Here is a 23,428-nt window from a genome sequence, read left to right as displayed (position 1 = left end):
TTAAATAAAATCAGAAATGAAAAAGGAAACATTGCAACTGATAATACAGAAATACAAAAGATCATCAGAAACTATTGTGTACAACTATACACTAACTAGAAAACCTAGAGGAAATGGATAGATTACAGGACACATACAACCTACCAAGACTGAATCAGAAAGAACTAGGAAACCTGATCAAATCAATAGTAACAAGATCAAAGCAATAATAAAAAGTCTTCCAACAAAGAAAAGTTCAGGACCAGATGGCTTCACTGCTGAATTCTACCAAACTTTTAAAGAACTAACACCAGTTCTCAAACTATTCCAAAAATTGAAAAGGATGGGAATTCTCCCTTACTCATTCTACATGGCCAGCATTCTGATACCAAGACCAGACAAGGACAAGGACACACACAAAAAAACTACAGAACATATGGACATAGATGCAAAAATCAACAGAATACTAGCAAACTGAATTCAACAGCACATTAAAAAAAAAAAAAATACACCATGATCAAGTGGGATTTATCCCAGGAATGCAAGAATAGCTCAATATAGACAAATCAATAAACATGATACATACATCACATCAACAGAATGAAGGACAAAAACCATATGATCATTTTAGTAGATACAGAAAAATAAATCGATAAAATTCAGCATCTCCTCCGAATTAAAAAACTCAACCAACTAGGCATGGAAGGAACATATCTCAACATAAAAAGGCTGTATATGACAGACTCACAGTTAACACCACACTGAATCGAAAAAACCTGGAAGCCTTTCCCTTGAGAACTGGAACAAGACAAGGACGCACGCTTTTCACCACTCCTATTCAACATGGTACTGGAAATTCTACCCAGAGCAATCAGGCGAGAGAAAGAAGTAAAAAGTATCCAAACTGGAAAAGAAGTTGTATTTTCCTTGGCTGATGTTATGATCTTATGTCTAGAAAAACTTAAAGACTACAAAAAAAAAAAACCTCAGATCTGATAAATTCATTAAAAGTTGCAGAATACAAAATCAACATACAAAAAAATAGCATTTCTATACATCAATAATGAATTAGCTGAGAGAGAAATCAGGAAGGCAATCCCATTTACAATAGCTACAAAAAAAATAAAACTTAGGAATAAATTTAGCCAAAGAGGTGAAAGACCTCCATAAGGAAAAGTATGAAACCGATCAAAGAAATTGAAGAGGAGACAAATGGAAAGAGACCTCATGCTCATGGATGGGAAAAAATTATTATTTTTAAAATGGCCATACTACCCCAAGCAATCTACAGATTCAGTGCAATCCCCATCAAAATACCAACATCATTTTTCACAGAAGTAGAAAGAACAATCTTAAAATTTATGTGGAGCCAAAAAGAACCCAAATGCCAAAGCAATCCTAAGCAAAAAGAATATAGCTAATATAATAACTAAAACAGCATGGCATAAAAACAGACACAGAGACCAATAGAACAGAATAGAGAATTCAGAAATAAATCCATATATTTACAGCCAATTGATTTTCAATAAAGGTGCCGAGAACCTACAATAAACGGTGCTGGGAAAACTGGGTATCCACATGCAGAAGAATGAAACTGTACCTCTATCTCACTATATTAAAGAAAATCAAGATAGGCCAGACATGGGGCTCATGCCTGTAATCCTAGCACTTTGGGAGGCCAAGGCAGGTGGATTGCCTGAGCTCAGGAGTTCAAGACCAGCCTGGGCAACATGGCAAAACCCCACCTCTACTAAAATACAAAAAATTAGCTTGATGTGGTAGGCGCGCCTGTAGTCCCAGCTGCTTGGAAGGCTGAGGCATGAGAATCGCTTGAGCACAGGAGGCAGAAATTGCAATGAGCCAAGATAGCACCACTGCACTCCACCCTGGTTGACACAGTGAGACTCAGTCTCAAAAAAAAAAAAAAAAAAATCAAGATGGAGTATAAAGACTTAAATGTAAGACCTGAAACAATAGAACTACTAGAAGAAAACATAGGGAAAACACTTCAGGATATTGGTTTAGGCAAAGATTTTATGGCTGGCCAAGAACTCAAAAGCACAGACAACAAGAACAAATAGATAAACTAGACTATACTAAACTAAAAAGCTTCTTGCATGCCAAAACTTTTTGAATGGGAAGTATTTGCAAACTATTTATCTGATAAGGGAATAATATGTAGAATGTATACAAGGAACTCGAACAACTCAACAGTAGAAAAGAAAAAATATTAAAAAGCAGGCAAACACAGACTGGGCAATGTGCCAAAACTGTCTCTACAAAGAAATACAAAAAAATTAACTGGGCATGGTGGTGTACTACTGTAGTCCCAGCTACTTGGTGGGGCTGAGATGAGAGGATCACTGAGCCCTGAGCGGTGATTACATCACTGTACTCCAGCCTGAGTGATAGAGTGAGATCCTGTCTCAAAAAAAAAAAAAAGTAGGCAAAGACCATGAATAGACATTTCACGAAAGAAGACATACAAATGGCCAACAGGTATGTGAAAAACTGCTCAACATGACTGATAACCACAGTGAGATACCATCTTAACCCAGTTAGAATGGCTATTATTAAACAAAACATGCTGGCAAGGATGTGGAGAAAAGAGAACTCTTGTACACTGTTGGTGGAAATGTAAATTAGTCCAGTCACTATGGAAAACAGTAAGATTTCTCAAAAAAAAAAAAACACAAATAGAATTACCATTGATCTAGCAGTCTCATTATTGGGTATTGATTCAAAGACAAACAGTGTATCAAAGGAATAACTGCAGTCACATTGTTGCAGCACTATTCACAATAGCCAAGATATGGAATCAACCTGTCTATTAACGAACAAATAGAGTTTTTAAAAATGTAGTATATACACAATTGAATACTATTTGGCCATAAGGAAATGTCATTCACATCAACATTATGTTAAACAAGCCAGGCACAAAAGATAAATTTCACATGTTCCCACTTATATGTGGGTGCTAAAACAGTATCATGGAGGTAGAGAGTAGAATGATAAATAACCAGAGGCTGGAAAGTGAGTGGGTGTGAGGGGGGAATGAAGGAAGGTTGCTTGATGGATACAAGCATAAAGTTAGATAGAAGGTATAAGTTCCATTGTTCGATACCTGACTATTGTCACCTTACAAATTATTGTATATTTCAAGCAGCTAGAAGAGAGAACTTAAAATGTTCCCAGCACATAGAAATGATGAATACAAGGTGATGGATACCCCAGATACCCTGACTTGATCATAACACATTCTATGCAGGCATCAAAATATCACATATACCCCATAAATATGTAAAATATTATGTATCAGTAAGAAAAATTGCATGTTTTCATTCAGTTTCCACAGAGCCCTCAGGTAGCTGTTTTTGTGTTTTATCCCATTTACAACTAATGCAAGTGGATTAGTTTAAGTGCTCACTTTCACACAGGAAGCAGGGTTTTTTTCTGGCTTAATTTTAAAGAATAAAACATTACAGATAAATTGAAGTTCTCCTATAGTGCCTTTTCCAATCCCATTGCATCCCATAGGCAACCTCTTTAACAAACTTCATATGGATCTGGTCCATATTTTTATACTGAGCCTCTATACTGAGTTTAGAGGTTTGGAGTGTAAGCTCTGGATTCATACTGCCAGGAATACCTTTACAAGTTACTTGTCCTCTCTGTGCCTCTCTTGGTACTTACCTAATAAGGTTGATAGCAAGGATTGAGATAATTTTTATAAAACACGCGGGATAGTAGCTAACATTTAGAATAAGAAGCACTCTGTATTTTGACTCTTGATTGTTATTCTTATTACAACTGTACTATATATTTTATATGGGTTTTAAAAAATTTACAGGGGTGATTCTATGAAGTTTTGGTTCAACATTAGCATCTCAAGCTCTTCATAATCCTTTTTCCTATTTGTTATTGAGCCATATATTTTTAAATGTTTGATCTCCAGTGACAGATACAGTACCTAGCAAGTAATAGATAGTCTACGAAATTTAAACTGAAATATGTGTGTCATTGACTGGTTTTGTTAACCTCTTAATAATCTGTTTATTTCCCCACAGCTGTATTCTGTACAGGTGGAAGAGATGGCAACATTATGGTCTGGGATACCAGGTGCAACAAAAAAGGTTATCTAGATCTATTTTAATTTTGAGAGATTTGGGATTACCCTGTACTTAATTTTGAGTGAAAGAGTTAGTGATTTCATCTGATTACCACCAGGGGGCATGTACTCATAATTTCCCATTTCTGCTCACCGTTCCAGATCTCAGGATCTTCACTGAGTGTCCTGAGTAATAAATACATGAGTGTCACTGTTACACTCATGTATTTATCTCATATTGTCTTCTGAATTATAATGCCATTTACCCACATTATTGATGGACTTAAAAATATTAATACGCAGCCTCACTGGTAAATGTCTTTATTTTGGTTTTTAAGAATTTTTTTATTTTATTATTTTATTTATTTTTTTTTTTTGAGATGGAGTCTCTGTCACCCAGGCTGGAGTGCAGTGGCGTGAACTTGGCTCACTGCACTCCCCACCCGCTGGGTTCCAGCAATTCCTCTAGCTCAGCCTCCTGAGTAGCTGGGATTACAGCCACCTGCCACCATGCCTGGCTAATTTTTGTATTTTTTTAATAGAAATGGGGTTTCACTATGTTGGCCAGGCTGGTCTCAAACTCCTGACCTCAAGTGATCTGCCCACCCCGGCCTCCCAAAGTGCTGAAATTACAGGCGTGAGTCACCAGGCCCAGCCTGATTTTAAAGAATTAGATTGAATTAAACAAGCTCATGGTTGTCTCATGATGCCATTAAGCAGACGATGATTATCTCACTGTTCACTTTTAGTTAATTTATTAAAAATTTTTTTTGTGTCTGCATTTTAAAAAATTGGTAACATAGTTCTACATATTTTCAGGGGTATATGTGATATATTGATACATATATAGAACATGAAATGATCAAATCAGGATAATTGGGATATCCATCACCTCAAACATTTATCTTTTCTTTGTGTTGGGAACATTACAATTCTTCTCTTCTGGTTTTTTGTTTCTTGTTTTTTTTTTTTGGAGACGGAGTCTCACTCTGTCACCCAGGCTGGAGTGCAGTGGCGTGATCTCATCTCACTGCAACCTCCGCCTCCTGGGTTCAAGTAATTCTCCTACCTCAGCCTCTCAAGTAGCTGGGATTACAGGTGCATGCCACCACGCCCGGCTAGTTATGTATTTTTAGTACAGACAGGATTTCACCATGTTGGCCAGGCTGATCTGGAACTCCTGACCTCAGGCAATCTGCCTGCCTCGGCCTCCCATTCTTCTAGCTATTTTGAAATAAATAATAAAATTATTTAGAAAAATTTTAATAAACCTTATTTTGTAGAGCAGTTTTAGGTTCACAGCAAAACTGAGCAGAAAGTACAGAGAGTTCCCATATAGCCCCTGCCCTGCCCACACACAGACTTCCCCACTGACAACATCCTATGCCTGAGTGGTACATTTGTTATAATCAGTTAACCTATGTCAACACATGCTGTCACTCAGAGTTTATGGTTTACATCAGTGTTATATATTCTTAGTATTACACATTCTGTGGATATTGACAAATGTGTAATGACATGCGTCCACCATTGTAGCATCATACACAATAGTTTCACTACTCTAGAAATCCTCTGTGCTCCAGTTATTCATCCCTACCTCCCTCTAAGCCCTGGCAACCACTGATCTTATTACTTCCCCCAGTCACATTTCCTCCATGTCATTTTATGGCTTTATCAAGCTCATTTCTTTCCAGTACTGAATAATATTCCATTGTCTGGATGAACCAAAGTTTATCCATTCACCTACTGAAGGACATCTTGGTTGTTTCCAAGTTTTGGCAATTATTAAAGCTGTTATAAACATCTCTCCCTTTTTATACATTATAGTCTCACCACAGGAGAGATGTAGTGCAGCTGGCTCTGCTGGCTTCTAATTTCACCAACTTGGTCAAAAATTACTTAATATTGAAGTTTTATGTACACATGTTATATTCAGCATGTAAGAATCCTGAAACCTAAATTTCCTTGGACTATCTTTCAGATGGGTTTTATAGGCAAGTGAATCAAATCAGTGGAGCTCACAATACCTCAGACAAGCAAACCCCTTCAAAACCCAAGAAGAAACAGAATTCAAAAGGACTTGCTCCTTCTGTGGTAAGGTTTTACAGATGTATACATGTGTGCAGATCTTATCTGTAGGATAGAATAAATGGGAGGCTATTGATTAAGTGAATGAGAATCTTCATGATTCTCATTTGATATCAGTGGTTTATTGCTTATTCAGTACCTACATTTGTGGTTCTCAAATTCTAATTTTTAGTTCTTCTGAATTATAATGCCATTTACCTATATTATTGATGGAATTAAAATATTATATGTAGCCTCGATAAATATCTTTAAATTTATTTTGGTTTTAAAGAATTAGATTGAATTAAACATAAGATGTTGTCTCATGCCATTAAGCAGAAAGTGATTTTTTTTTTACAATTTCAATATCTACATTTTTAAAAATTGATAACATAATTTTACATATTTTGGGGGGTACACTATGTATAATGATCAAATCAGGGTAATTGAGATAGCCATCACTTCAAATACTGTGTGCATCAGAGTTGCCTGAGGCACATGTTGAAAATTCACTTTACTCATTCCTAAAAATCTCTCTACACACACAGACACAAACACACACACACACACACACACACAAACACACCCCTATAGTATAGTGGAATTCATTAGGAAAAGTGGGGGAGGAGTAGTTTGAAGAAGCATATTAAGTACTGTGATGCAGTTTTCTAAGGGGAAAGAATACCTGTTGTTTTCGTAATACAAACTACAGAAAAATATGTTTTTTGTTTTGAGACAGAGTCTCGCTCTGTCACCCAGGCTGGAGTGCAGTGGTGCAATCTTGGCTCACTGCAAGCTCCGCCTCCCGGGTTCACGCCATTCTCCTGCCTCAGCCTCCCGAGTAGCTGGGACTACAGGTGCCCGCCACCACGCCCAGCTAATTTTTTGTTTTTTTAGTAGAGATGGGGTTTCACCGTGTTAGCCAGGATGGTCTCAATCTCCTGACCTCGTGAGCCTCCCAAAGTGCTGGGATTACCGATGTGAGCCACCACGCCTGGCCAGCTTATTTTTAAGCATTTGACAAAATATTGTTAAATATATTGAGAAACACATGGGTAGAACATAGTACCACTCTAATAACTTACAGTCAGAGCTCAAACAATGCCCATAATATATCCTTTTTCTTTAAAAAATTGCCCTTTTTCTCACTTTAATGTAATTTTTTTTTTCATATTCCTGGTGTGTAGGGTACAAGTTAATATTTTGGGGGAAGTATGACTGCTAAGACATTAAGGCTTAAAACTATACACCGTGAACAGGACACAAGCATGAATGGAAGCAGATAGTAGAGGCCATATGAAGTTAAAACGAGTAGCATTTCAGACATTTAATCTGGTTCTGAGCCAAGATAACTTGTTAAGTAATAGCAATTAGGAGGTACGACTCCACTGGGCCTCTTTTTCAGGGCATGAAATAATCTTTTATTCATAATTCTTTTGATACTCCTATATGATAATCTAGGTAGACAGCAACATTTTAGAGATTACTGGCACAAGAAAGTTAAATAAGTTTCCTAAGGATACACACAGCATATTAGTAGGGCTGAGTCTAAGTAGATGCAGTAGGCTCAGACGAGCAAAATCTTAGTCACCAGTTTGTTTTTTGAGTATAAGTTGAAATATTAACACTGTATACTAAAACTTAATGATCCTTGCTAAAATTACCTCTTGGTCAGCATATATATCTGATGAGATTATTAGACAAGACTTCATCTAAGTCAGTCTGGGGAGAAAAGTCATTTTTTAGCACCTTGTTCTCTTGATGGTAAAGATTATGATGCCCAAGATAGAATCTTCTTCTTTTTCTTTTCTTGTGCTATCAGGATTTCCAGCAAAGTGTTACTGTGGTCCTCTTTCAAGACGAGAATACCTTAGTCTCAGCAGGAGCTGTGGATGGGTAAGAGTCTATTTCTTTTTTCTTCCGACGAGATCTTTTTTATGAGATTGTGATGAGGCAGCCACATAGTCTCATTATAATTGAATGTGTGTGCTTTCAACTGTCAACATAGCAAGTACCCCAACTGAGGAAAGGAGCTATAGATCACATTGGAAAATACCTAGTTGAAGGACTCTTGCTGGATAATTAAATGAAAGAATACATGTGTTACGCTTAGTACATTGTCTAGCACATAAGAGCAGTGGTAGCTGCTGTTGCTATCTTAGAAAAGAAGCTGGCTGGGTAGCTTGCTTGCCTTATGCAATATAATTTAGTCACTAATTCTCATTTTGAAGAGTAAAATTTCTGTTACTTTGGGTTTTGTCTTTTTCAGGTTTAAGAATATCCTAAAAGAAGAAATCTGATTCTGGGGGTGTAATTGACATTTCTGGGAGTAATCTAAATAGATTAATGATAATAAGGTCTAATGACTTTCACATACCTGTCATCCATGATTAGTCTGAATTGTTGGCTTCCAAATAAGTCTGCTCTGTGATGCTTGTTGGTTGTGTTGTAGAATATTAATTCTTTGCAAATGGAGACTCTTTAAGTTTCCTTCCTATTATATCTCTCAAGGCATCCTTCTCTTAAAATTTTTAATTTAAAAGATGATGGCTTACCAAACTAGGATTTCCATTGTGTCCTCTGGGCAGTAAAACCCTCTGAACCAAATTCTCAGGCAGGAATGAAGGATTATCTAAAGGTTATTAGTTCTGCTTGTGAATGACTTTGAAAGCTTGCTCTGTTTGTTTCCAAGAATACTGTCATTTCATAGCAGGTCTGTATTTTCAAGTTGCCTTTATACTAGAAGTAGAGGATTAAGACAATTATCTCAATAGATGAAATGAAAAAATACTTTATTTCACAGAACAATTTGTTTAGATTATTTAAAGAGTTATGTATGGAGATATAACCACAGGGACAGAACTTGCTACTTATGATATCAAAAGATATATGCAGAATATTAAAGGCTTAGGAAGTGTATTTTCTAAAAACAATGGAACAATTACTATCGGCACTCAACCTTCATCTTCCTTTTCCGTTCTCTTAGAGTAAACTCCAGTAACCCATCACTGGGTCAAATCACATCTGTTTCCGTTCTGTCAGAATTATAAGCCTGATATTGGAGACAACAGTATAAGATACTTTAATTTGTTTCCCAATGAAATATCCTTACTGTACCTAGTTAATGTGCCAGAGGAGTTAAATTAAAAGTCTTTTCACATTTAGTGTAATTGAAGTTGTTTGGGGTTGGAAGAAGGTCTACAAAATATTTATTTGCCTTGGTTTTTAGGATAATCAAAGTATGGGATTTACGTAAGAATTATACTGCTTATCGACAAGAACCCATAGCATCCAAGTCTTTCCTGTACCCAGGTAGCAGCACTCGAAAACTTGGTAAGCCTTTGTATAGGTCTTTTGGGGGAGACACGAGTTTTTGTTTTAAAAAAAAAAAAAAGGCTAGTTTCCAGTAACATTGATATGAAAAATTCTAATATGTGAAGTTCAAAAGATAAAAACTCAGAAGAATGTTTTTGGTTTGTGTATATTTTGGGGACAAAGAATTCTGATGATGATTCTTATGAAATGATCTATTTTTGTCTCTACATTTTAACCTCAGATCTACTCACCATCATCAGGACATGCTAACTTAAGTTTCCTTTTTCCAGGATATTCAAGTCTGATTTTGGATTCCACTGGCTCTACTTTATTTGCTAATTGCACAGACGATAACATCTACATGTTTAATATGACTGGGTTGAAGACTTCTCCAGGTAAGATATTAGTCATTCAAATTCTCTTACCAGGAAAGCATTATGGGCTTTTTTTGGTAATGATAATTTAATGGGCTTTCTTCTAAACTGAACTTATTAAGCCATATGAGGACTTTGGCATCTTTGATTACATCCAGTGATAATTTCATAAGTGTACATTCCTTGTGATGATTTCATAAGTTAGCTGAATTGTGCTTTACATGGTGACTTTATTTTAATAGAGAGTATCTCCTGAAATTATGCCCTTTGGCCTATATTTAGAATTCTCTCAATTTTTGATTTAATAAGCTGTGGAGTAGGTAAAGTGCTTCTGCTCAGCTTTTTTCCTCTTTAGGGGCTGCTGGTTAAAATTAGGGGGCTGAAATTTTCATACCCCCAAAATAGTTTCAGCCTATCTCAGCCTTCTCCTTAATGTTAGAGGCCCTTTTATTTCTAGATGTTTTCCCCAGCCTCACCTTTTTTTTTCCTCAAAACTTTAAAAATAGAATCTGATACTTAAAACTAATAAATAAATGATAGTTTTAAAAAGAAAACCCAAGTTTCTCAAGCATGCTTTCCTCTTTTTTTTAATCCTCTCCCCTCCCTCTTCCAAATCACCAGTCTCAGGCATGCTTTAAGAGAGTTATTTGGGTTACATTATTTTTAAGAACATCAATTTCTTAAGCAACATCTTAGTAGCCTGGTTATTCCTCATCTATAGATCTTTCAAAAACACTTTGAATTCCATAACCAATCCTCAGAGTTACCCAGTTTCCACTAAAGTAAAAAGTGCTGATAAATAAGAAATCTCAAGTACAGAACTTGTTTTATTTTATTTATATATAGATATAGATATAAATTTTTTTTTTTTTTTTTGAGACGGAGTTTCACTCTGTTGCCCAGGCTGGAGTGCAGTGGTTCGATCTCGGCTCACTGCAACCTCCGCCTCCTGGGTTCAAGCAATTCTCCTGCCTCAGCCTCCCAAGTAGCTGGGATTACAGGCGCCCGCCACCATGCCTGGCTAATTTTTGTATTTTTAGTAAAGGCAGGGTTTCACCTTGTTGGTCAGGCTGTCTCGAACTCCTGACCTCATGATCCACCCACCTCAGCCTCCCAAAGTGCTGGGATTACAGGCCTGAGCCACCATGCCCGGCCCAGAACTTGTCATTTTAGCTGAGATCTTACAGAATTTTCCAAAGATCACCCCAGGCAATCTTATTAGGACTTTAGTATTGGTGGCAGCATCATCGTCTGCATTTCTAATACTTTGCACTGGGTCTAGTTTTCTCTAAATAGGAGCAATAGTATTTAGAAAAGGGAAGAGGTGTTTCTTTTGCTATTTTCCTTAATGGAATCTGAGCTTGGAGAGCTGCTAATTTAGTCAAATAAAATAGACTTTTCAACATCTTTCCTTGAAAGATAAAGCCTAATCCTGATTATATTATCAGATGTACAAGAGCTCTTTCTATATAATTTTTGCTACAGTGTGGCACTGAAAAGGTCCTTGAGTTTAGTGTCCTGCTGTCCAACACTTCGCTAATAATTTAGTAAACCTTTTCTGTGCTTCTATTTAATTTCATTTGCGCAGATGGAGAGATAGGTAGATAGGTTAATAGATCGATTTGTTCCTTAAAAATTGAATGACAGCTGGCCATGGTGGCTCACACCTATAAACCCAAGCCAAGGCTGGCAGATCACTTGAGCCCAGCAGTTCGAGACCAGCCTGGGCAACATGGTGAAACCCCATCTTGACAAAAAGATGCAAAAAATTAGCTGGATGTGGTGGCATGCACCTGTAGTCCTGCTACTTGGAAGGCTGAGGTAGGAGGATTGTTTGAGCCTGGGAGGTTTGAGTCTTCAGTGAGCCATGATCTTGCCACTGCACTCCAGCCTGGGTGACAGAGTAAGACCCTGTCTCAAAAAAAAAAAAAAAAACTGAATGACAACTGTGTGTGTGTGTGTAACGTCTTGTAATTACTTGTCCTTTTCAAAACTTCTGAATCGATCTTGGATTCGATACTTGATCTACCGTGCTTTGTATTATGGTGTTTATATGTTCATAAGGATGACTTGGTTGGAAGTACTTGAAAAGCCCAGATCACCAAAGCAAGATTAAATTGAGCTCATTAAAGCCAACATACATTTTAGGAGGATTTTTAGCAAGGTTTAAACATTTACAGTGCATATCATACCAGCCTTTCTTAGACCAGCAGAGGGCAATAAATACTTACAGGTGTAGTGGGAAATTCAGGCTAGAGTTTTCCATTCATAGTTGAGAGTTGAGGAAGATTAAAAATTACAGTTTTAGAACAATGTTCAGAATAAAGGAGCTTGTTTATTTTGCAGTGATAATAGGTGTATACAAATTGATTCATATCCTGCCTCACTTTCACAGTAAAAATGTCTGATGTGAGGAGTATTTGCTATGCCTGCATAGCTTTTTCCTTTAAAGCTATAAATACAAAGTTCTTTTCCAGCTTTATTCTAGAAAATGGAAGAGATTCCTGTGAGCACTTATGGAAAGCTGTTAAGTCCCCTACTAATACTTTTCTCTCTGGAGTGTGATTGTTTTTTCCTGCCTAAAGGTATCCTTAAATTCTCCAATAATTGAGATTTTTCTCTTGTATTTCCTAGTAGTGTTCTGATGTCAGAGGCCTCAGGTTTTGACCTTCTTAGGATAGAAGAACCTGTTAAGAACATATGCTAGATTGGGTTACCTGCCCTTTTGCCATTGAGAGTGAGAAGGCTAAACCTAATCTAGTGCCTTACATATAAACAGTTTACCCCACTAGCTCTTCCACCATTCAGCCTACTTAAAGTGCTGGATTAAAATGATTCTCACATCCCACATAAGCTATTAGTAAGTTTTAACCAGAACTCAAATGATACTTTTCACTGATTTTTTTTTTCCTTTTCGTGGAACAAATGTTTGAGGATCTACTCTGTTCAAAGCACTATAAAGTCTAGTGAGGAAAAAGTAAGATATAAAATTTATCCTCAAGAGGCCTGAAGTCTAAGGGGAAATTAGATGAATATATTATGCAGTGGAAAAAATCCTACCCTGGGCTGGAGAGAGAGGGTCTTATAAAGGCATTTTACTGCAAGTTGGACATTGGCTGGATTCTTTTTTTAAAGAATGTTTTCCCTCCAATTTTTTTCTCTTGATATTGCCATTTTCATACCAAGTACTCAGACTGAGTTCATGAGATTGGATCTAATATAAAGCTTCCTTCTAGGGTTTTGTTTTTCTGCCAATGTCTAGTTCCCTTGTATTTGATGGATAAAGCTAGATCATCTGCTTCAATAGGCAATACAGTGATAAAACTTGTTAGAATATATATGCTGTCTATATCCGTTTGACCACTAGAAATAACAAGAGCCAAGTAATTTGATTTTTTTCCTCTGGCAGTGGCTATTTTCAATGGACACCAGAACTCTACCTTTTATGTAAAATCCAGCCTTAGTCCAGATGACCAGTTTTTAGTCAGTGGCTCAAGTGATGAAGCTGCCTACATATGGAAGGTAAGTTGCTAAACTTCACCCACAAGTGTTAGACTGAAGTATTCTTGCAAATATTTGTTCTGTCCATAATGAGATAAGTTTAATGTAACCACATGCTATACTATTCCTGCATCAGATATTTAGTAAAGGTTGCTCTTGGCTCTTAATATAGCTGAAACCTTACTCTACTACAGAATGTATGACACTTTCAGGGCCATAGCTTGTCAGAAATTGACAATTTGTGTCCTCCGTTTCAAAAATTATTAGGAAATTGAGAATTCAGAGGGTGATAAGAACCTTAACTACTTTGTCCTGCATCCTGGAAAACATGCTATACTGACTTTCTGCCCTATGTTTTCAAACTCTCGTTCAGAATACAGTATTTTGATCCCTAGGATCCTGTGCTTGAATCACCCATGGAGCCTTGCACAAAACAGAAACTTAAAAATATTTTTATGATTAATTTATTCTTTATTCTCTCCTTACAAGTAGCTGATCTTCAGGCAACTAAAGTAGATATGGCTGCTTTATCAGATTTTTATATATTTAATAGCATTATTTACTAATCTTTTTTTTTTTTTTTATTGAGATGGAGTCTCACTCTGTCACACAGGCTGGAGTGCAGTGGCACAATCTTGGCTCACTGCAAGCTCCGCCTCCCAGGTTCACGCCATTCTCCTGCCTCAGCCTCCCGAATAACTGGGACTACAGGTGCCTGCCACCATGCCCGGCTAATTTTTTTTGTATTTTTAGTAGAGATGGGGTTTCACCATGTTAGCCAGGATGGTCTCGATCTCCTGACCTCGTGATCCACCCAACTTGGCCTCCCAAAGTGCTGGGATTACAGGCATGAGCCACCATGCCTGGCCAATAATCTTTTAAATAACTTTTTTAATAACAGTAGTTCTAAAGTGTCTACTGTAAGCTAAGAAATTTAAAGCTGTCCATTTGAAGTCCAGTGGAGAAAATAAAAATGTTAGACAACAGGTAGCACTTGCTTATTACTGAAAAATGTCTCTTGAAGGAATAATTAATTATGGAAATGTTCTGGGAATTCAGAGAATAATCATTAAGGCATTGTTTACCCATGACTAAGAATTAATTATCTTCTAGATTTCCCTGTAACTTCATAAATGTCTTTGACATTGGTGAATTGAATGATTAGAGTTCACATATTTTGGGTTTTAAAGTCATAATGTCTAAAACTTCATAGATCCCATAGTTCCGATAGTATCAAATCCCTTCTCAAGAGAAAGTTATATCATTTTTTATCCTGCCAAGCTCTAGAAAGTAATATTGCTAATTTTTTTTAGGACAGGGGTAAAACCTGTTTAGTATGAAGCATAATTCTTCAGCTTAATTTCTTCCAATCCTGAGGGAAGTACAAAAGAAAAGAGATTTCTATATAACTGGAGTTGCGAAAATGCAACACTACTTTATTAAAATTTTACTAACAATATCCTAAATAGTCACAGGGTGGAGATATTGCTCTATCCAAGATGCTTCTATGTTGGGCCTGCCTTTTTCTACAAGCATATTTCTTTCTTTTGTTATATTTTTAAATGCCTATAAAGTATATACTTGACTCCATCACAAGATGGAGTTTCCTCTTTATAATATTCTTCTTACTTGAGATTTTAACTTTAACAATGTTATGTCGCTGGCACTAATGCTCTGTCTTATATTTAAAATTTTCAGTTTCAAATTTGGTCTTAATGTTTATTTTGCTACCTTTTTCCTTTCTTCTTTGCTCACTGTCTTGCCTATGTTTCCTTCTCCACTTTGGCTCCCAACTTAACTAGAGGATTTTATTCCTACCACAGGTCTGTATCTTCTAAGGTTTGTTTCTTGTTAAAAAAAAAAAATTTTTTTTTCCAACATCACAAAAAGCATATAAGAATAATTCAAAAAATAAACTTATGTATTGATCATTGTTGTTAAATTAAGTTTTAATTATATGTACATAATTATGTATACAATTACATGTGTGTTGTATAGTTTCTTGATAGTTTTTAAATTCTTAATAAATTTTTAAATTATATATATACATAATTATGTGTACAATTATATATTATGTGTATCTGTGTAAAGTTTTCTTGACAATTGTTAAAGTTCCTTCCTCTTCTCTAGTGCAAAGGCCTTTTTAAAATTTTGTTTCAGGGAATGAAGGTTGTGGGAATACTTGCCTTTAAAGATATACACTAAATATAGTTGGCCGTTGTTTCTAAGCCATTTTCAGACAACCAGTCAGTGGCTACCACATACATGGGTTACCCTTTTTTAATTCCTAGGCTGGGTCACATGTCAGTGTTGAATGACGTGGTTCAGACGTGATGTTCTTCTGCCTGTCCACACATAACTCGGTGTACAGGCTCTGATATTTGAGATCCTGGCAAGCTCACACCTCCTAAATTTGAATTTGCCTAGTGAGGTGGCTCAGTTTCTCTTTTCCATGATTAAAAAAAGGAGGAGTAGTGGTATTTTAAGAGCAATTCCATTCAAGCTGAGTATCCAGGCTGTTAGATTGCTCTTCTACGTGTTCAAAAAGTCAGAATTCTCTTAAGTATTGGAATTTTTTCTATGCTAAAAAGCCAAAAGCCCATGGGCACAAGAAAACAAAATAGAAGGGAGTTTTGTATCTTAAGACAGAAGAGAATGGCCTCTTAATCCTCACTACTGCCCAGCAAAGGGGAAATATAATATATTCGGGCTGATATTGAGGCCCAAGACTTAAAAAGATTTAATATTATACCTTTTCTTTTTAATTTCCTAACTATTGTCTCACCCCCACCCCATCCTCTTTTCTCTGGTTTGTTTCTGATATAGCCACTGAATAGCATCGAAGTGGTTATAAATAAACTGATTTGGCATAGTCATTCTACCACTGACTGGTGAAACGTTGAGCCTGACACTTTAGGAAGTGTAAATGATCTCATGGCAGAAATAAAGATTAGACTTGGTTTCCAACTGGGCAGAGAAGAGATTTTGTGAGGAAAAGTGCTGATATTCTTTGTATGTTTCAGTACACAAAATAACTTTATGACGTCTGTAAGTTAGAGCCACTTACTTCTAGAGGTACCTTCTTAGTTCTAGGAGATTTAACTTTGGGATTCCTTGTGCCTTGAATTAAAGTCTTTATTTTACAAAAAGTAGAATATGTAAGAGAGGACAGTCTTCTGTGTCTGAGCATCTCCAAAATGCATGGATATAAATGTCTCTTAGACTTGATAGTCGCCTTCCTACTTAAAAGGGAAAGGAAGCTTTAAAAAATGAAGTTACGTAATTATGATAATGTTCTTATAATAATGTAGGGACAATAAATAAAAATTTATTTGAATAAAAATGAAGGATTTAAAAGCCACCTGAATCTCATTAGAAGGAATGAATCTTTCTTGAAGTAGTCATACTATACCCTAGGATAGTCCTAAACTATCAAAGCATAAAAGTTCATAAAAACGTGTTAGACATTAGTTTCTCATTTTAACCCATAACACGCCCTTCCTCCCATTTTTCCTTATTCAGATAGAATTCATATAACATAAAATTCACCATTTTAGTCATTTTGAAGTTTACAATGCAGTAGTTACTATTGTAATCACAGTGTTGTACCAACATCACCACTATCTAATTCCCAAACATCATCACACCAGAAAAAAAACCGTGTCCTTTAACAGTCACTCTCTAATCCCCTCTTCCTCCCCAACACCTGCTAAACTACATTCAGTCTCTATGGATTTGCTATTCTAGACATTTCATATAAATGGAATCATACAAAATCAGCATTTTGTGTGTGATGTCTTTTACTTAGCATAATATCGAGGTTCATCCATGTTATAGCATGTGTCAGTACTTATTCCTTTTTATGACTGAATAGTATGCCATTGTGCGGATAGACCACATTTTGTTTATTCATTCATCAGTTGATGGACATTTGAGCTGTTTCCATTTTTTGACATGAATAAAGTTGCTGTGAACATTTGTGTATAAGTTCTTGTTTAACATAGGTTTTTAATTATCCTGGGAGTGTAGGAACAGAATTCGATTCCTAAGAATAGAATTGCTCGGTCATATAATTGTTTAACTTTCTGAGGAAACTTCCCCCCACTTTTAATGCTATGTAAAGTGCCTGGCTTAGACTTTTACTGTCGTCATTGATACCTTGTTAATGTATTCCAAAATGTTTTTCTAATGGGTCTCTTTCTTTTTTCTCTGAAACCCTATAGATAAATGCAAAAATGTGCATATATTCTATTGGTGGGTATTTAGGGGGTTTTTTGAAACTTATTTTAACACTTGGTGTACACATTTAGGTTCTCCTAGGTATTATAATACAGAAACTGAGAAAGGACCAATATCATGAAATTAAAAGCTATAGGCAATAAGCAGGGTGAATCAATGGAAGACAATAATGTATTTCTACCAGGGATGCTCAGTAGGACTTGAGGATTTCCTCTCCCTTCTAATTTGCTACCAGACCTGTTTGGACCTTGGGTGAAGAGAAACTTAATCGACTGGGGCCATCCCAAACAGAGGAGGAAAGAAAATTTCTGTGACTACTGGGATAGTTAGAGACGATCTTCAAAGTCTTTTCTAAAATATGTTACATTGTGAAAGAATGAATTATCTCTGTGCCATTGTAGGAGTAGGCAGTGAGATTCCTGTAGATGTGGAAAAAGCTTCCTTTCTGATAAATTTTAATTAACTCTGCAAGACAAGTTAGACTCTGCTCTTTGTCTTCTTTTGCTTTTTTAATTATTGCATATGTACCATTTAAGCCAAGAGAGGAGTATTGATGATTGAGTTGAATAACCTTATCAGTCAGTGTGTCAGATCTCTTAACCATAATCTGGGGAATCTATTAAGTTTACTTAGTCATTCTCACAAATAATCATTCCAGAGTCACCTCCACTTTCTTCATACAAATGAGCCATGATTCAGAGCCTCAGGAAAATGAAGAGAATAACTTCTCTCAGCCCCAACCTCCTTGCTCTTTTGAAACACACATGCTAATAATAGTTATGTGCGTTTGTACTCGTTATTGTGCTGATTAATTCCCATGGCCTATGAAAGAGATTGACATCTCTTGAATGAGTCAGCTGTATGATGCTGTCAAATGTACATAACTGGTGGCATCTGATGATGGAAAAATATGATTCTTAGTCACATGTACAGGACAGTACAATGTGACCCTTCTTTCTGCATTAAAATATATTAAAATGTGAGTGACACTTACTTGGAAATTCAAAACTTCTCTCAGAAAATTAACTGAAATATAGTTTTAGAGGAAAAAAATGTTTTTCAGAAAGGATACCAAAGTGCCATGTAAAATATAGTTTATACCCCTTCAGAATGAAGGTTATCCAACTCAAAATGAAGGAGTATAACTTTGGGTTTTGTAAAAGTTAGTGACCAGCTCTGTTGGGACAAGAGGACGGTCTTCTTTTGGAAGGAGGACCATCATCTTGTCCCAAGAGAGCTGGTAGCATGTTTCAGAAATCTTCAGGTTTCACAGTTAATTTAGTGTTCCTAGAAGTAGCTGACTAGGGATCTGAAGATGTCTATGCTGTGTAAAAACAGGACTGAGTTGTCAAGTTGACTACTTAAGGATGGATAACATCCTTCCAGAAAGTTTACCACCTAAGGAATAAGGGACAATGCCAGTCTTGAATTTTAGTCAAAATATATATGGCTAGGTTGTCCTGATATGAAATAAGAACTATCCTTGTGTGTAAGCTCATGTTATTTACTTATTTTGACTGTTTTCATTGTGTTTTCTCAGATTAGTAACAGAAATATTTCATTGCCCATTGGAAATCTTTTTTTTTTTTTTTTCCAAACTATAGCTAGGCGGGTCTAGTGGCCTTTGGTAACAATCCTAAAGCTCTCTAAGACACACTTCTGAATTCAAAGGCCTCTATCGGGGAAATCTAATATTGCTTTGCTGACTTGTTTGTTTTTGATTGGACTAGGTCTCCACACCCTGGCAACCTCCTACTGTGCTCCTGGGTCATTCTCAAGAGGTCACGTCTGTGTGCTGGTGTCCATCTGACTTCACAAAGGTTTGTAAATGAATCTCTATAGTTGGTTTAAAATGTAGATCACAGGTTTATAGGTTTTTCTAAGGTTTGTTTTGAGAATGATATAAATTTTTATGTTTAAGTTGAGATTTTAAAGACCTAAAGGCCATCCAGGATCTATATTCACATTACTCAGGCATATTCTGCTTTTCTCTACCCATACCATAATGGTATTATGCCCTGTGAAATAAGGATAGATTTCTGGTTCCCTACAGTTATTTCTTTCCTAAATGTAGGATTAAGTTGTTAACTTAATTAAAATTTTCTATTAAAATCTAAGATAAAAATACAATCTAAGGTGAGAACTAGTCTTTTTTACTTTTTAGATATTATCAATGTAGTATATTAAAGGTAACATCTTGACAGCCCAATTTGGGTTTTCACATATGGCTAACAAAATGGTAACTGTGAAGTCTTAACATGTTAGGTTATCTATTGCTTAAACTATGTAAGTAGGTCTGAAATGTTTTAGATACTCCAGAAAGAAGACAATATGCCCACCTTTTAATTTTTTTATAGTGACACTTTAAGAAACAAAAAAACCCTAAAATGTAGAAAGGCCAGAAACATTAAAAACTATGTATCTATTGGAATTTCATATAATAGTAGCTCAAGTTCCAGTCATTCTCCCAAACCCCATTGCCTCTGGTCTTTGAGTTATTCTGGGTTCTACAGGAAATCTTATTTCTGTGGAAGTCTCCCCTTTCACATATGACGTTTTGAGGTTTTGTTGCCTATTGTTCCCATCTGTTTTTTATCTTCCAGAAACTTCTCATGGTCTGGTCTATTTGTGGCATCCCTGCTAGCTTCCAGTATTGCTGTGGATTTCTCCTTATTGTTACCATTTCTGTGCTCAGCTTCATGGCAGACCTTTTCTTTTTTTTTAAGTCATTACTTTAATCACCCAAAATTACATATTAATGATATTTTTTCCTCTGAGATTCCATGTAATTTCTTTTAACATGGAGGGTTGCATCTTCATGGGACTTACTAAGTTGAATGATTTTTTAACTATTCAGTTAATTATGTTATCTTTTTTTAATCGTCATATATTATCCTTACCCCTATGCATCTCAAACATCATATATTAATTATCCTTATTTCCTGTGCTCAAAGGAAATAGCAGGGCTGTTTACCTATACTAATTTATTGGCTACTTTTTTAAGTCTTAAAAATAATTTCATCCCAAGCCTAGAATTAGGAAAGTAAAATATGGTTTATGTTGTTTTTGTGTTTTTAATGTCTGGCATTTGGAATAGGAGAAAGCTGGGTTTAAATTCTAGCTCTTCCATTTGATTGTGGTTACTTTGGGCAAATAACTTTATTCCCATTTTGCATATGAGATTATTTGAGTACAAAGCTTTTAGAGTGTGAGAATTAAATAAGATAAAGAATGTAAACTACCAGACACATAGTAGGTGCTCTGCAAATAACTATTGTTAATAAACTATAGAGGAACTGTGAGATTCCAAACATTTCATATTGAACAGTTAAATATGTGTATCTTCTTTTGGCCTCCCAGTAAGGAAAGGAAAAAGCTGCCAGTCTCTTGGGGGCCAAGACTTAAGAGAACGTGTATTCTTTTTTTCTTTCTCTTTAGTGACTGAAATAGAGAAATTATATAAACAAATGCTGGGGAACAGCTCTGGTACCAGTGGCCATTTGCCACAAGCTCTTCAAGCTGGACTTTCTCTGCCATAAAAGGCTTGGGACCAAGATCAAGAATAGTCAGATATTTTTAAAGGGACAAAGGTTATTTTTTAACTTCTTTCAGCCTAGTGAACTTGTTGTTTTCCCAGATTGCTCCTCTACCTATCTGAAAAAGAATCTCAAAAGGAATGGTTTCCTTCTACTTGTCACAGCCTACTAGAGTCATGGGCCAAGTCTGATCTTGCAAATGGTGCCATTACTTTAGCAATGTGGCACAACATGCAGAATTCAGAAGAAAGTTGTAGAAATTGAATGTTGGTAACATATACTGATTGATCATTTAACAGAAGAGTAAATAGAGTGTCTTAACTACATATTTTGTATTTATACAGAAGATGATAAAGAGCCAGAACTTTAGATTAGATAAGAAATGACCAGTAACAAAAGACATACTAGTAGAATGTATATGAAGAAGAAACTAAAGAGTCAGCTTTGTTGGAAATCTGGAATGATTCCTGAAAGCAAGAAATGGATGTACATGATCTTTAAGATATTATTTTCTATATCCTGTTTATTAGACAGAATAATTATCCAGTCACAAGGCCTTAAGACACACCTATTTTTTAATGTATTTTGAATCTTGATTGAAATTTCTTAATTCCCTTCTTGGTACTCCCTCTTAGATTGCTACCTGTTCTGATGACAATACACTAAAAATCTGGCGCTTGAATAGAGGCTTAGAGGAGAAACCAGGAGGTGATAAACTTTCCACGGTGGGTTGGGCCTCTCAGAAGAAAAAAGAGTCAAGACCTGGCTTAGGTAAGGATATCATATACTTTCCAAGTTTTTTATGGTTTGACTAGTTTAGTCCGACAGTACAGAGTAATAAGCTAGATTTGATCTTGCTTTGGTATGTTTTTAAAGAAAAGCACTATCTTCTTGCCATTCATTCTTTTTGATAAGTATTTCCCAAGCACTACTATGTTTATCATTTACACAAGGTACTACAGTGGTGGATTTATTCAACAATTATTTCTTGAACACCCAGTATGTGCTGGGCCCTGTTCTTAGTTGCTAGGGATTCAGCAATGAACAAAAGAATAAAAAATCCTGAAGATGTAAATAGAGCTAACATATTAGTGTGAGAGGCAATAAACAAGATAAAAAAGTAAAATATATACTGTGTCAAATAACAATAAGGGCTTAGGAATAAAGGAAATAGGAAAGGGAGAAGGGCAAGGGTGAAGTATGCTATCAAAATTTTATATTAGGTGACCAGGGGGGCCTCAATGAAAAGATGGCATTTGAGTAAAGAAAGTGAAGTAGTAAGCCATATAGATATTTTAAAGAAGAATATTCCAGGCAGATAAAAGTACACAGGCCCTAAAGCAGGAGCATGCTTGGCATATTTTCTCTCCCTCAGAGAGGCTAGCATGGCTGGCCCCTAGGGCTGCAGCAGGCAAAGGAAAGGGAGGGAATAGTAGTAGAAAATGAAATTCTGTGAGACTTTGGCTTTTATTTTGATAGACAAAAGTCCACCAGAGGGTTTGGAGCAGAAGAGTATCATAATTTGACTTTTAACTTGATCATTCTTGCTCCTGTGTTGAGGATAAATTGTAAGGGGGTCAGGGTAAAAGCAAAAAGCTACTTTTAAAAAGCCATTGAGATAATCCAGGAAGTGATGATGGTGACTTAGACCAGAGTAGTAGCAGAAGCTATGGTGAGAAGTCATCCAATTTTGGATATATTTACAAGACAGAGCCAACAGAATATGTTGAGGGATCAGATGTGGGGCTATATGGGAGAGTTATCAAGGATAATTTCAGAGATTTTGCTTAAGAAGCTGAAAAGATGGAGTGTCATTAACCTAGATAAATATCCCTGCAGGAAGAGCAAGTTTGGGAGGGAACAGCTGGAGTTCCATTTGGACATGTTGTTTGATATGATTATTAAACACCCAAATGGACATGTCAGGGAGGCATTTAGATGTTTAATTCTGCAGTTCAGGGTTGAAGTTGCAGATGTGAGGTTCATTATCACACAGGGTGAAGATAGCTATAGATAGAAAAAAATAGGCCTGGTGTCTTGGGGTACCCCGATGTTTAGAGGTTGAGGAGGTGACAAATACCATTAAAGCCTACTGAGCAGCCACAACCAGAGAAGTAAGAGAAAAACTGGGAGAGTGTTACATCCTGGAAGCCAAGTAAATAAGAGGAGAGAGGGATGAATTTGAGTTGATGTTTCTGGTATACCAAATAAGGTGAGGCCTAAAAACTGACCAATGGATTAGGCAATCATAGGGGTTATTTGGTGACCTTAATGAGTGTTGTTTTGGTGGTATGATGGTGGCCTGATTG

At 36.2% G+C, this 23,428-nt stretch overlaps 1 protein-coding gene across 2 annotated transcripts in view; it reads left to right on the top strand.

Moving 5' to 3' along the window:
- Window positions 1-23,428, top strand: part of DTL (denticleless E3 ubiquitin protein ligase homolog) — a 68,508-nt gene that overhangs the window by 22,539 nt on the left and 22,541 nt on the right. For both annotated transcript variants that reach the window (XM_004028365.4, XM_055370924.2), the window contains 8 exons: window positions 4,047-4,112; window positions 6,069-6,181; window positions 7,977-8,050; window positions 9,384-9,487; window positions 9,760-9,864; window positions 13,253-13,365; window positions 19,314-19,403; window positions 21,755-21,890. In XM_004028365.4, coding sequence (XP_004028414.1) covers window positions 4,047-4,112; window positions 6,069-6,181; window positions 7,977-8,050; window positions 9,384-9,487; window positions 9,760-9,864; window positions 13,253-13,365; window positions 19,314-19,403; window positions 21,755-21,890 — 801 coding nt within the window. The remainder of the gene's footprint in view (window positions 1-4,046; window positions 4,113-6,068; window positions 6,182-7,976; window positions 8,051-9,383; window positions 9,488-9,759; window positions 9,865-13,252; window positions 13,366-19,313; window positions 19,404-21,754; window positions 21,891-23,428) is intronic.

This window comes from Gorilla gorilla, chromosome 1 (genome assembly GCF_029281585.2).
Source record: "Gorilla gorilla gorilla isolate KB3781 chromosome 1, NHGRI_mGorGor1-v2.1_pri, whole genome shotgun sequence".
Lineage (NCBI taxonomy): Eukaryota > Metazoa > Chordata > Mammalia > Primates > Hominidae > Gorilla > Gorilla gorilla.
This window is presented reverse-complemented; position numbering and strand designations above follow the sequence as displayed.